Source organism: Panulirus ornatus, chromosome 67 (assembly GCF_036320965.1).
Source record: "Panulirus ornatus isolate Po-2019 chromosome 67, ASM3632096v1, whole genome shotgun sequence".
Classification (NCBI taxonomy): domain Eukaryota; kingdom Metazoa; phylum Arthropoda; class Malacostraca; order Decapoda; family Palinuridae; genus Panulirus; species Panulirus ornatus.
This window is the reverse complement of record NC_092290.1, coordinates 15244385-15257985: the sequence shown is the minus strand read 5'-3', so window position 1 is coordinate 15257985 and position 13601 is coordinate 15244385. Positions and strand designations below refer to the sequence as shown.

The following is a 13601-nucleotide window of genomic DNA, read 5'->3' as shown; positions in this document are numbered from 1 at the left end:
GTGTGGTGATAGCTCGTGTGATGATGGCTCGTGTAATGATGGCTCGTGTGACGACGGTTCGTTTGGTGATGGATCGTATGATGATGGTTCGTGTAATGATGGCTCGTGTGATAATGGGTCGTGTGATAATGGGTCATGTGATGATGGCTTGTATGAAATGGTTGGTGTGGCGATGGCTCTTGTGAAGATGACTCGTGTGATGATGGTTTGTGTGGTGATGGTTCGTGTGATGATGGCTCGTGTAGAGATGACTTGTGTGATGACAGTTCGTGTGATGATGACTCGTGTGATAATGGCTCATATGGTCATGGCTCGTCTGATGGTTGTTCGTGTGATGGCTCGTTTGATGATGGCTGGTGTTATGATGGGGAGTGTGGTGATGGCTCGTATGATGATGGCTCGTGTGGCGATGGATCGTGTGGTGACGGCTCGTTTGGTAATGGGTCATTGGTGATGTCTCGCGTGATGATGGCGCTTGTGGTGATGGCTCGTGTGATTATTGCTCGTGTGGTGATGGCTCGTATGATGATGGCTTGTGTGATGATGGCTCGTGTGGTGATGGTTCACGTGATGATGGCTTGTGTGGTGATGGTTCGTGTGTTGATGGGTCGTGTGATGATGGATCGCGTGATGATGGCTCCTATGGTAATGACTCGCATGATGATGGCTAGTGTGATGATGGCTCTTGTGATGATGGCTCGTCTGATGATGGCTTGTTTGGTGATGGTTCGTGTGTTGATGGGTCATGTGATGATGGATCGTGTGATGATGGCTCCTATGGTTATGACTCGCATGATGATGGCTAGTGTGATGATGGCTCTTGTGATGATGGCTCGTCTGATGATGGCTTGTTTGGTGATGGTTCGTGTGTTGATGGGTCATGTGATGATGGATCGTGTGATGATGGCTCCTATGGTTATGACTCGCATGATGATGGCTAGTGTGATGATGGCTCTTGTGATGAAGGCCTCGTGTGATGATGGCTCGTGTGGTGATGGCTCGTGTGATGATGGTTCGTGTGATGTTGGCTAGTATGGTGATGGTTCGTGTGATTTAAGGCTCGTGTGATGATGGCTCGTGTGGTGATGGCTTGTGTGATGATGGCTCGTGTGGTGGAGATCGCTTGTGTTATGATGGTTCGTGTGGTGATGGTTTGTGTGATGATGGCTTGTGTGATGGTCTCGTATGGTGATGGATAGTGTGATGATGCCCCGTGTGATGATGGGTCGTGCGATGATGGCTCATGTGGTGATGGCTTGTGTGATGATAGCTTGTGTGGTGATGGTGCGTGTGATGATGGCTTGTGTAATGATGGCTCGAGTGGTGATGGCTCATGGGATGATGGCTCGTGTTGTGATGGCTGGTGTTATGAAGACCCGTGTGGTGATGGTTCGTGTGGTGATTACTCGTGTGGTGATGGCTCGTGTTATGATGGCTCGTGTGATAATTGCTTGTGTTTGGTGATGGCCCGTGTGGTGATAGCTCGTGTGATGATGGCTCTTGTAATGATGGTTCGTGTGACGAGGGTTCGTTTGGTGATGGTTCGTATGATGATGGTTCGTGTGATGATGGCTGGTGTTATGATGGCTGGTGTGATGATTACTCTTGTGATAATGGTTCGTGTGGTGATGACTCGTATGATGATGTCTCGTGTGGTGATGGCTCGTGAGGTGATGGTCCGTGTGATGATGGCTCGTGTGATGATGGCTCGTGTGATGATGGCTCGATGAATGATGGTTCGTGTGATAATGGCTCGTGTGATGATGGATCGATGAATGATGGCTCGTGTGATGATGGATCTTGTGGTAATGACTCGTGTGATGATGGACCGTGTGGTGATGGCTAGTTTGATGATGGCTCGTCTGATGATGGCTCATGTGGTGATGGCTCGCGTGATGATGGCTTGTGTGATGATGGCTCGTGTGGTGAGGGCTCGTGTGATGATGGCTCTTGTGGTGATGGCTCGTGTGATGATGGCTCGTGTAATGATGGCTCGTGTATTGATGGCTTGTGTGATGATGGCTCGTGTGGTGATGGCTGGTGTTATCATGGTTCGTGTGGTGGTGGCTCGATTGATGATGGCTCTTCTTATGATGGCTCGCGTTATGATGGCTGGTATGGTGATTGCTCGTGGGATGATGACTCATATGGTAATGGTTCGTGTCATGATGGCTCGTGTTATGATTGCTCGTGTGATGATGGCTTGTTTGATGATGGCTCGTGTGATGATTGCTCGAGTTGTGATGGTTCGTGTGGTGATGACTCGTGTGATTATTGCCTGTTTCGTGATTGCTCATGTGGTGATGGTTCGTGTGATAATGGCCCATGTAATGATGGCTCGCGATGATGTTTCGTTTAGTGATGGTTCGTGTGATGATGGCACGTGTGATGATGGCTTGTGTGATTATGGCTCGCGGGATGATATTTCGTTTGGTGGTGGATCGTGTGACGATTGCTCGGGTGATGATGTCTCTTTTGGTGATGGCTCGTGTGATGATAGCTCGTGTGACAATGGCTCATATGGTGATGTCTCGTGTGATGTTGGCTCGTGTGACGAAGGCTCATGTGATGTTGGCTGATGTTATGATGACGAGTGTGGTGATGGCTCGTGTGATGATGGCTCGTGTGGTGATGGCTCGTGTGTTGATGGCTCGTGTGGTGATGGCTCGTGTGATGATGGTTCGTGTGGTGATGGTTCGTATGTGATGGTTGGTGTTATGATGGCTCGTGTGATGATTACTCTTGTGGTAATGGCTCGTGTGGTGATGACTCGTATGATGATTGCTCGTGTGGTGATGGCTCGTGAGATGATGGTCCGTGTGGTGATGGCTCGTCTGATGATGGCTCGTTTGATGATGTCTCGATGAATGATGGTTCGTGTGATGATGGCTCGTGTGATGATGGCTCGATGGATGATGGTTCGTGTGATGATGGCTCGTGTGATGATGGCTCGATGGATGATGGCTCGTTTGATGATGTCTCGATGAATGATGGTTCGTGTGATGATGGCTCGTGTGATGATGGCTCGATGGATGATGGTTCGTGTGATGATGTCTCGTGTGGTGATGGCTCGTCTGATGATGGCTCGTTTGATGATGTCTCGATGAATGATGGTTCGTGTGATGATGGCTCGTGTGATGATGTCTCGATGAATGATGGCTCGTGTGATGATGGCTCGATGGATGATGGCTCGTGTGATGATGGATCTTGTGGTAATGACTCCCGTGATGATGGACCGTGTGGTGATGGCTAGTGTGATGATGGCTCGTCTGATGATGGGTCATATGGTGATGGCTCGCATGGTGATGGCTTGTGTGATGATGGCTCGTGTGGTGAGGGCTCGTGTGATGGCTCTTGTGGAGATGGCTCGTGTGATGATGGCTCGTGTGATGATGGCTCGTGTATTGATGGCTCGTGTGATGATGGCTCGTGTGATGATGGCTGGTGTTATTATGGTTCGTGTGGTGATGGCTTGTGTGGTGATGGCTCTTTTTATGATGGCTCGTGTGATGATTGCTCGTTTTGTGATGGCTCGTGTAGTGAGGACTCGTGAGATTATTGCTTGTTTAGTGGTTTCTTGTGTGGTGATGGCTTGTGTGTTGATAGCTCATGCAATGATATCTGGGAGTGGATCTGGCAGCGGATGGAACCATGGAAGCGGAAGTGGATCATAGGGTGGGGGAGGGGGCGAAAATTCTGGGAGCCTTGAAGAATGTGTGGAAGTCGAGAACATTATCTCGGAAAGCAAAAATGGGTATGTTTGAAGGAATATTGGTTCCAACAATGTTGTATGGTTGCGAGGCGTGGGCTATGGATAGAGTTGTGCGCAGGAGGATGGATGTGCTGGAAATGAGATGTTTGAGGACAATGTGTGGTGTGAGGTGGTTTGATCGAGTAAGTAACGTAAGGGTAAGAGAGATATGTGGAAATAAAAAGAGCGTGGTTGAGAGAGCAGAAGAGGGTGTTTTGAAATGGTTTGGGCACATGGAGAGAATGAGTGAGGAAAGAATGACCAAGAGGATATATGTGTCGGAGGTGGAGGGAACGAGGAGAAGTGGGAGACCAAATTGGAGGTGGAAAGATGGAGTGAAAAAGATTTTGTGTGATCGGGGCCTGAACATGCAGGAGGGTGAGAGGAGGGCAAGGAATAGAGTAAATTGGATCGATGTGGTATACCGGGGTTGACGTGCTGTCAGTGGATTGAATTAGGGCATGTGAAGCGTCTGGAGTAAACCATGGAAAGCTGTGTAGGTATGTATATTTGCGTGTGTGGACGTATGTATATACATGTGTATGGGGGTGGGTTCAGCCATTTCTTTCGTCTGTTTCCTTGCGATACCTCGCAAACGCGGGAGACAGCGACAAAGCAAAAAAAAAAAAAAAAAAAAAAAAATATATATATATATATATATATATATATATATATATATATATATATATATATATATATATATATATATATATATATATATATATATAAATATATATATATGTTGAATGTGTTTGATGTTACAGTGGCAGATATAGGGTGTTTTGGTCGAGGTGGTGTGCAAAGTGAGAGGGTTAGGGAAAATGATTTGGTAAACAGAGAAGAGGTAGTAAAAGCATTGCGGAATATGAATGTCGGCAAGGCAGCAGGTTTGGATGGTATTGCAGTGGAATTTATTAGAAAAGGGGGTGACTGGTTGATAAGGTTATTTAATGTATGTATGGTTCATGGTGAGGTGCCTGAGGATTGGCGGAATGCTTGCATAGTGCCATTGTACAATGGCAAAGGGGATAAGAGTGAGTGCTCAAATTACAGAGATATAAGTTTGTTGAGTATTCCTGGGAAATTATATGGGAGGGTATTGATTGAGAGGGTGAAGGCATGTACAGAGCATCAGATTGGGGAAGAGCAGTGTGGTTTCAGAAGTGGTAGAGGATGTGTGGATCAGGTGTGTGCTTTGATAAATGTATGTGACAAATACTTAGAAAAGCAAATGGATTTGTATGTAGCATTCATGGATCTGGAGAAGGCATATGGTAGAGTTGATAGAGCTTCTCTGTGGAAGGTACTTAGAATATATGGTGTGGGAGGCAAGTTGTCAGAAGCAGTGAAAAGTTTTTATCGGGGACGTAAGGCATGTGTACGTGTAGGGAGAGAGGAAAGTGATTGGTTCTCAGTGAATGTAGGTTTACGGCAGGGATGTGTGATGTCTCCATGGTTGTTTAATTCTTTTATGGATGGGGTTGTTAGGGAGGTGAATGCAAGAGTTTTGGAAAGAGGGGCAAGTATGAAGTCTGTTGTGGATGAGAGAGCTTGGGAAGTGAGTCAGTTGTTGTTCGCTGATGATACAGCGCTGGTGGCTGATTCATGTGAGAAACTGCAGAAGCTGGTGACTGAGTTTGATAAAGTGTGTGAAAGAAGAAAGTTAAGAGTAAACGTGAATAAGAGCAAGGTTATTAGATACAGTAGGGTTGAGGGTCAAGTCGATTTGGAGGTAGGTTTGAATTGAGGAAATCTGGAGGAAGTAAAGTGCTTTAGATATCTGGGAGTGGATATGGCAGCGGATGGAACCATGGAAGCGGAAGCGAATCATAGGGTGGGGGAGGGGGCGAAAATCCTGGGAGCCTTGAAGAATGTGTGGAAGTCGAGAACATTTTCTCGGAAAGCAAAAATGGGTATGTTTGAAGGAATAGTGGTTCCAACAATGTTTTATTGTTGCGAGGCGTGGGCTATGGATCGAGTTGTGCGCAGGAGGGTGGATGTGCTGGAAATGAGATGTTTGAGGACAATATGTTGTGTGAGGTGGTTTGATCGAGGAAGTAATGTAATGGTAAGAGAGATGTGTGGAAATTAAAAAGAGTGTGGTTGAGAGAGCATAAGAGGGTGTTTTGAAATGGTTTGGGTACATAGAGAGAATGAGTAGGGAAAGATTGACCAAGAGGATATATGTGTCTTAGGTGGAGGGAACGAGGAGAAGTGGGAGACCAAATTGGAGGTGGAAAGATGGAGTTAAAAAGATATTGAGTGATCGGGGCCTGAACATGCAGGAGGGTGAAAGGCGGGCAAGGAATAGCGTGAATTGGATCGATGTTGTATACCGGGGTCGACGTGCTGTCAGTGGATTGAATCAGGGCATGTGAAGCGTCTGGGGTAAACCATGGAAAGTTGTGTGGGGCCTGGATGTGGAAAGGGCGCTGTGGTTTCGGGCATTATTATTTTACAGCAAGAGACTGAGTGTGAACGAATGGGGCCTTTGTTGTCTTTTCCTAGCGCTACCTCGCACACATGAGGGGGGTGGGGGATGTTATTCCATGTGTGGCGAGGTGGCGATGGGAATGAATAAAGGCAGACAGTATGAATTATGTACATGTGTATATATGTATATGTCTGTGTGTGTATATATATATGTGTACATTGAGATGTTTAGGTATGTATATTTTCGTGTGTGGACGTGTATGTATATACATGTGTATGGGGGTAGGTTGGGCCATTTCTTTCGTCTGTTTCCTTGCGCTACCTCGCAAACGCGGGAGACAGCAAATAAGCAATATATATATATATATATATATATATATATATATATATATATATATATATATATATATATATATATATATATATATACATATATTCCCTCAAATCCCTGGGGATAGGGGATTAAGAATACTTCCCACGTATTCCCTGCGTGTCGTAGAAGGCGACTAAAAGGGGAGGGAGCGGGGGCTGGAAATCCTCCCCTCTCGTTTTTTTTTCTTTTTTAATTTTCCAAAAGAAGGAACAGAGTGGGGCAAGGTGAGGATATTCCAAAAAAGGCCCAGTCCTCTGTTCTTAACGCTACCTCGCTATCGCGGGAAATGGCGAATAGTTTAAAAGAAAGATATACATATATATATATATATATATATATATATATATATATATATATATATATATATATATATATATATATATATATATATATATATATATATATATATATATTTTTTTTTTTTTTTTTTTTTTTTTTTTTTTCATACTTTGTCGCTGTCTCCCGCGTTTGCGAGGTAGCGCAAGGAAACAGACGAAAGAAATGGCCCAACCCCCCCCCCCCATACACATGTACATACGTCCACACACGCAAATATACATACCTACACAGCTTTCCATGGTTTACTCCAGACGCTTCACATGCCTTGATTCAATCCACTGACAGCACGTCAACCCCTGTATACCACATCGCTCCAATTCACTCTATTCCTTGCCCTCCTTTCACCCTCCTGCATGTTCAGGCCCCGATCACACAAAATCTTTTTCACTCCATCTTTCCACCTCCAATTTGGTCTCCCTCTTCTCCTCGTTCCCTCCACCTCCGACACATATATCCTCTTGGTCAATCTTTCCTCACTCATTCTCTCCATGTGCCCAAACCATTTCAAAACACCCTCTTCTGCTCTCTCAACCACGCTCTTTTTATTTCCACACATCTCTGTTACCCTTACGTTACTTACTCGATCAAACCACCTCACACCACACATTGTCCTCAAACATCTCATTTCCAGCACATCCATCCTCCTGCGCACATCTCTATCCATAGCCCACGCCTCGCAACCATACAACATTGTTGGAACCACTATTCCTTCAAACATACCCATTTTTGCTTTCCGAGATAATGTTCTCGACTTCCACACATTTTTCAAGGCTCCCAAAATTTTCGCCCCCTCCCCCACCCTATGATCCACTTCCGCTTCCATGGTTCCATCCGCTGACAGATCCACTCCCAGATATCTAAAACACTTCACTTCCTCCAGTTTTTCTCCATTCAAACTCACCTCCCAATTGACTTGACCCTCACCCCTACTGTACCTAATAACCTTGCTCTTATTCACATTTACTCTTAACTTTCTTCTTCCACACACTTTACATATATATATGTGTGTGTGTGTGTGTGTGTGTGTGTGTGTGTGTGTGTGTGTTTTTCTTTTAATTTTCCAATAGAAGGAACAGAGAAGTGGGCTAGGTAATGATATTCCCTCAAAGGCTCAGTCCTGTGTTCTTAACGCTACCCCGCTATCGCGGGAAATGGCGAATAGTATGAAAAAATGAAGAATATATTGGAAAGGATCACAATTTTTGCGCGTGATCAAGATATTCCTGCGAGTTCACGGGGAAAATGAAACAAGTTATGTTCCCAAGTGCACTTTTGTGTAATAATCACATTAGCGGAGACACAAGAGAGAAATATAAAAGTCAGTTGATATACATCGAAGAGACGAAGCTAGAACGCTAGGACGGAGCCATCATCGTGTGATGATGGCTCGTGTTGTAGTGACTTGCGTGATGATGGCTCATATGGTGATGGCTAGTGTGATGATGGCTCGTGTAATGATGGCTCTTGTGGTGATGGCTCATGTTATGATGGCTCGTTTGGTGATTGCTCCTGTGATGATTGCTCGTGTTGTTATGGCTCGTTTGGTGATGACTCATGTGATCATTGCTCCTTTGGTGATAGCATGTGTGGTGATGGCTCGTGTGATGATGGCTCATGCAGTTATGGCTCGTGTGATGATGGTTTGTGTGATGATGGTTCGTGTGATGATGGCTCGTGTGATGATGGTTCGTGTGGTGATGGCTCTTGTGATGATGGCTCGTGCGATGATGGCTCTTGTGGTGATGGCTCGCGTGATGATGGTTCATGCGGTGATGGCTGGTGTTATGATGGCTTGTGTGATGATTACTCGTCTGGTAATTGCTCGCGTGGTGATGACTCGTATGATAATGTCTCCTGTGGTGATGGCTCGTGTGGTGATGATTCGTTTGGTGATGGCTCGTGTGATGATGGCTGGTGTTATGATGGGTCGTGTGGTGATGGCTCGTTTTTTGATGGCTCTTGTGGTGATGGCTCATGTTATGATGGCTCTTATGGTGATGGCTCGTGTGGTGATGACTTGTGTGATGATTGCTCGTTTGGTGATGGTTCGCATTGTGATAGCTCGTGTGATGATGGCTTTTGTGATGATGGCTCGTTTGGTGATGGTTCGTGTGATGATGGTTCGTGTGATGATGGTTCGTGTGGTGATGGCTCGTGTGATGATTGTTTGTGTGGTGAAGGCTCTTGTGATGATGGCTCACGTGATGATGGCTCGTATGATGATTTTTCGTTTGATGATTTTCGTTTGATGATGGCTCGTGTAATGATGGCTTATGTTATGATGGCTCGTGTGGTGATGGCTCGTGTTATGATGGCTCGTGTGGTGATGGCTTGTGTTATGATGGCTCGTTTAATCATTGCTCGTGTTCGTGTGGTGATGACTCGTGTGATGATTGCTCGTTTGGTGATGGCTCGTGTGGTGATAGCTCGTGTGATGATGGCTTGTGTGATGATGGCTCGTTTGGTGATGGTTCGTGTGATGATGGTTCGTGTAATGATGGCTCGTGTAATCACGGTTCCTGTGGTGATGGCTTGTGTGATGATAGCTCGTGTGGTGATGGCTCGTGTGGTGATGGCTCTTGTGATGATGGTCTGTGTGATGATGGCTACTGTGTTGATTGCTCGTGTGATGATGGCTCATGTGGTGATGGCTCTTGTGATGATGGCTCGTGTGATGATGGCTCGTGTGATGATGGCTCGTGGTAATATCACCTCTTACTACCACCACGTAGTTCTGCTAGACTCTTTATCTTACACTATGACCGTGTCATCACTCAAAACCACCAGAGGTAGCTTAAAGTTTAGTGCCTCACATGATCGATGCATAGCCTCTCTCCTTACAACCATCAAGAGATCTCAAACAACTAAATTCTGGTAATGTCGAAAACTTTTCGAAAGTATAATTTTTTGGCTACCAGCATACCCATAACCTCACATTTCGTTTTTTATTAAAACTACTTAACATCTGATAAATGTCTAAAGTACACTTAGAAATGCTTACAACTGTCGTATCCTAAACCATTCATCCTTTGCTCACTACTCCTGCCAGTTAGGATGTCTGTAACAAGGAAGGTCTAAGTGCTTAGAATGTCTCCCAGCGACCGACCGTTGGACCTGGACCTTAATTACTGACTTACCACGACAGGAGTTCTGCCTTGGACTGGGTCTGGTACCTGGCCAACGGGTGTTGGACATGGGCTCCGGTGGAGGAGGATCCGCCTTCTTCATGGCTCGCTACTACGGTGTCCACGTACACGGGGTCGACCTAAGCGGCAACATGTTCTGCCTGGCCCTCCAGAGGCAGGCCACACTGGAAGAGAAACTCAGGAAACGGGTAAGTTGTGGAGTTGTAACAACCTGTCACTCCAAATCCAATTGTAATGATTTAATGATGACAGGATTAGCCTGGTCTGTGAGATACAAGGAAGCCCAAAATAGTACATAAGGAGACTAGTAATGAACCCTGCTCCTGTGGCCTATCGCTGTAGCTATGTGGAAGATTTCTTATCATTATGTTGCATGACACCACACCTGGTTAATGAATGCTTCATTCAAAGCGAGGTAACGCCAGGAAAGGACAACAAAGGCCACATTCATTCACACTCAGTCTCTGGCTGTCATGTATTATGCACCGCAATCACACCTCCCTTTCCACATCCAGGCCCTACAAAATTTTTCATGGTTTACCCCAGAAGCTTCACATTCCCTGGTTCAATCCATTGACAGGATGTCCATCCCGGTATACCACATCGTTCCAATTCAACCTATTCCTTGCACACCTTTCACCCTCCTGCATGTTCAGGCCCCGATCGCTCAAAATCTCTCACTCCATTCTTTCACCTCCAATTTGGTCTCCCACTTCTCGTTCCCTCTACCTCTGACACATATATCCTTTTTCTCAATCTTTCCTAATTTATTCTCTCTATTTCAATACACCCTCTTCTGCTGTCTCAACCACACTCTTCATTGCCGCACATTTCTCTTACCCTTTCATTACTTACTCGATCAAACCACCTCACACCACATATTGTCCTCAACCATTTCATTTCCAACACATCCACCCTCCTCCGCACAATCCTATCTATAGCCCACGCCTCGCAACCATATTACATCGTTGGAACTACTGTCCCTTCAAAAATACCCATTTTTGCTCTCCCGAGACTACGTTCTGACCTTCCACACATTCTTCAACGCTCCCAGAACCTTCGCTTCCTCCCCCGCCCTGTGACTCACTTCCGCCTCCATAGCTCCATCCGCTACTAAACTCACTCCCAGATATCTAAAACACTCTCTTCCTACAGCTTTTCTCCATTCAAACTTACCTCTCAACTGACTTGTCCCTCAACCCTACTGAACCGAATAACCTTGCTCTTATTTACATTTACTCTCAGCTTTCTTCTTTCACACACTTTACCAAACGTAGTCACCAGCTTCTGCTGTTTCTAACCCGAATCAACCACCAGCGCTATAACATCAGCAAACAACGACTGACTCACTTCCCAAGCCCTCTCATCGACAGCAGACTGCATACTTGCCCCTCTCTCCAAAACTCTTGCATTCACCTCCCTAAAACCCCCATCCATAAACAAATTTAACAACCATAGAGACATCACGCACCCCCGCCGCAAACCGACATTCACTGAGAACCAATCACTTTCCTCTCTTCCTACTCATACACATGCCTTGCATCCTTAATAAAAACTTTTCACTGCTTTTAGCATACACTCAATAACTTCCACAGAGCATCTCTATCAACTCTACCGTATGCCTTCTCCAGATCCATAAATGCTACATACAAATTCATTTGCTTTTTCTAAGTATTTCTCACATGCATTTTTAAAGCAAACGCCTGATCGACGCATCCTTTACCACTTCTGAAACCACACTGCTCTTCCCCAGTTTGATTCTCTGTACATGCCTTGACCCTCTCGATCAATGCCCTCCCATATAATTTCCCAGAAATACTCAACAAACTTGTACCTCTGTAATTTGAACACTCACCTTTATCTCCTTTGTCATTGTACAAAGGCACTATGCATGCTTTCCGGCAATTCTCAGGCACTTCACCATGAACCATACATACATAGACTATTCTCATCAACCAGTCTGTAACACAATCACCCCCCTTTTTTGATAAATTCCACTCCAATACCATCCAAACCCGCCGCCTTGCAGGCTTTCATCTTCCATAAAGCTTTCATTACCTCTTCTCTGTTTGCCAAACCATTCTTCCTGACTCTCTCACTTCGCACACCACCTCGACCAAAACACCCTATATCTACCACTCTATCATCAAACACATTCAACAAACCTTCAGAATACTCCCTCCATCTCCTCACATCACCACTACTTGTTATTATCTCCCTATTACCCTCCTTCACCGATGTTCCCACTTGTTCTCTTGTCTTACACACTTTATTTACCTCCTTCCAAAACATGTTTTTCTCTCTAAAATCTACTGATACTCTCTCACCCTATCTCTCATTTGCCTTCTTTTTCACCTCCTGCACCTTTCTCTTGACCTCCTGCCTCTTTCTTTCATACATACTATTTCCTTGCAAAAATCGTCCAAATGCCTCTCTCTTCTCTTTCACTTAAAAATCTTACTTCTTCATCCCACCACTCACTACTATTTCTAATCTGCCTACCTCCCACGCCTCTCATGCCACATGCATCTTTTGCGCAAGCCATTACTGCTTCCAAAGATGCATCCCATTCGTCTCATTTCATGATATACAAGATACAGATCATTGGACAAACGTTTCTTCTTGAGTGAGGCGAAGTACTTTATCTTGAACATATGGAGTAAATAACCATTTATAGGTGTTTGATGCGGTATTTATAAACACACTTCAGAAAAGACTTCATTAAATACTTCGCTTCAGGTCCAGGACTAACTCCCTGAGCCTCGTTGGTAAGATCAAGAATTTGCAGGTTTTCGTCTTTGAATCCTCTGTACGTCTTTTGACTTTTACCTAACTAGTCTGTGAGTTCCTCATATCTTCGGCTGCTACAACCTCCCTCGAAAGTAACCAATGATCCATTGCTGTTTGAATTCCTTTGTTTTCCTATTTATTACTATCATTATCTAGCTATTTTGCATTGTTGCACTGTATCAGTATTTCTGTTATAATTTCATCGCACCTTTGTAATTGTTCCAATATGTCGTCAATGTTGTTCTACTGTATCACTCTTATTGTTCCAGTGTATCATATCTTGGTGCCGCTATATTGTAATATTGGTCCAGGATATCATATATTGTTACCGCTATACTGCAATATTGGTCCAGTATATCATGGTACCACTATATTGTAATATTGGTCCAGGATATCATATATTGTTACCGCTATACTGCAATATTGGTCCAGTATATCATATCTTGGTACCGCTATATTGTAATATTGGTCCAGGATATCATATATTGGTACCGCTATACTGCAATATTGGTCCAGTATATCATGGTACCACTATATTGTAATATTGGTCCAGGATATCATATATTGTTACCGCTATACTGCAATATTGGTCCAGTATATCATATCTTGGTACCGCTATATTGTAATATTGGTCAAGTATATCATATCTTGGTACCGCTATATTGTAATATTGGTCACGTATATCATATCTTGGTACCGCTATATTGCAATATTGGTCCAGTATATCATATCTTGGTACCGCTATATTGTAATATTGGTCCAGTGTATC

General features: G+C 44.6%; 1 protein-coding gene across 1 annotated transcript in view; it reads left to right on the top strand.

Moving 5' to 3' along the window:
* Positions 1–13601, top strand: part of LOC139746978 (uncharacterized) — a 95273-nt gene that overhangs the window by 63693 nt on the left and 17979 nt on the right. Inside the window, exon 7 of the mRNA XM_071658671.1 lies at positions 10042–10230. Coding sequence (XP_071514772.1) covers positions 10042–10230 — 189 coding nt within the window. The remainder of the gene's footprint in view (positions 1–10041; positions 10231–13601) is intronic.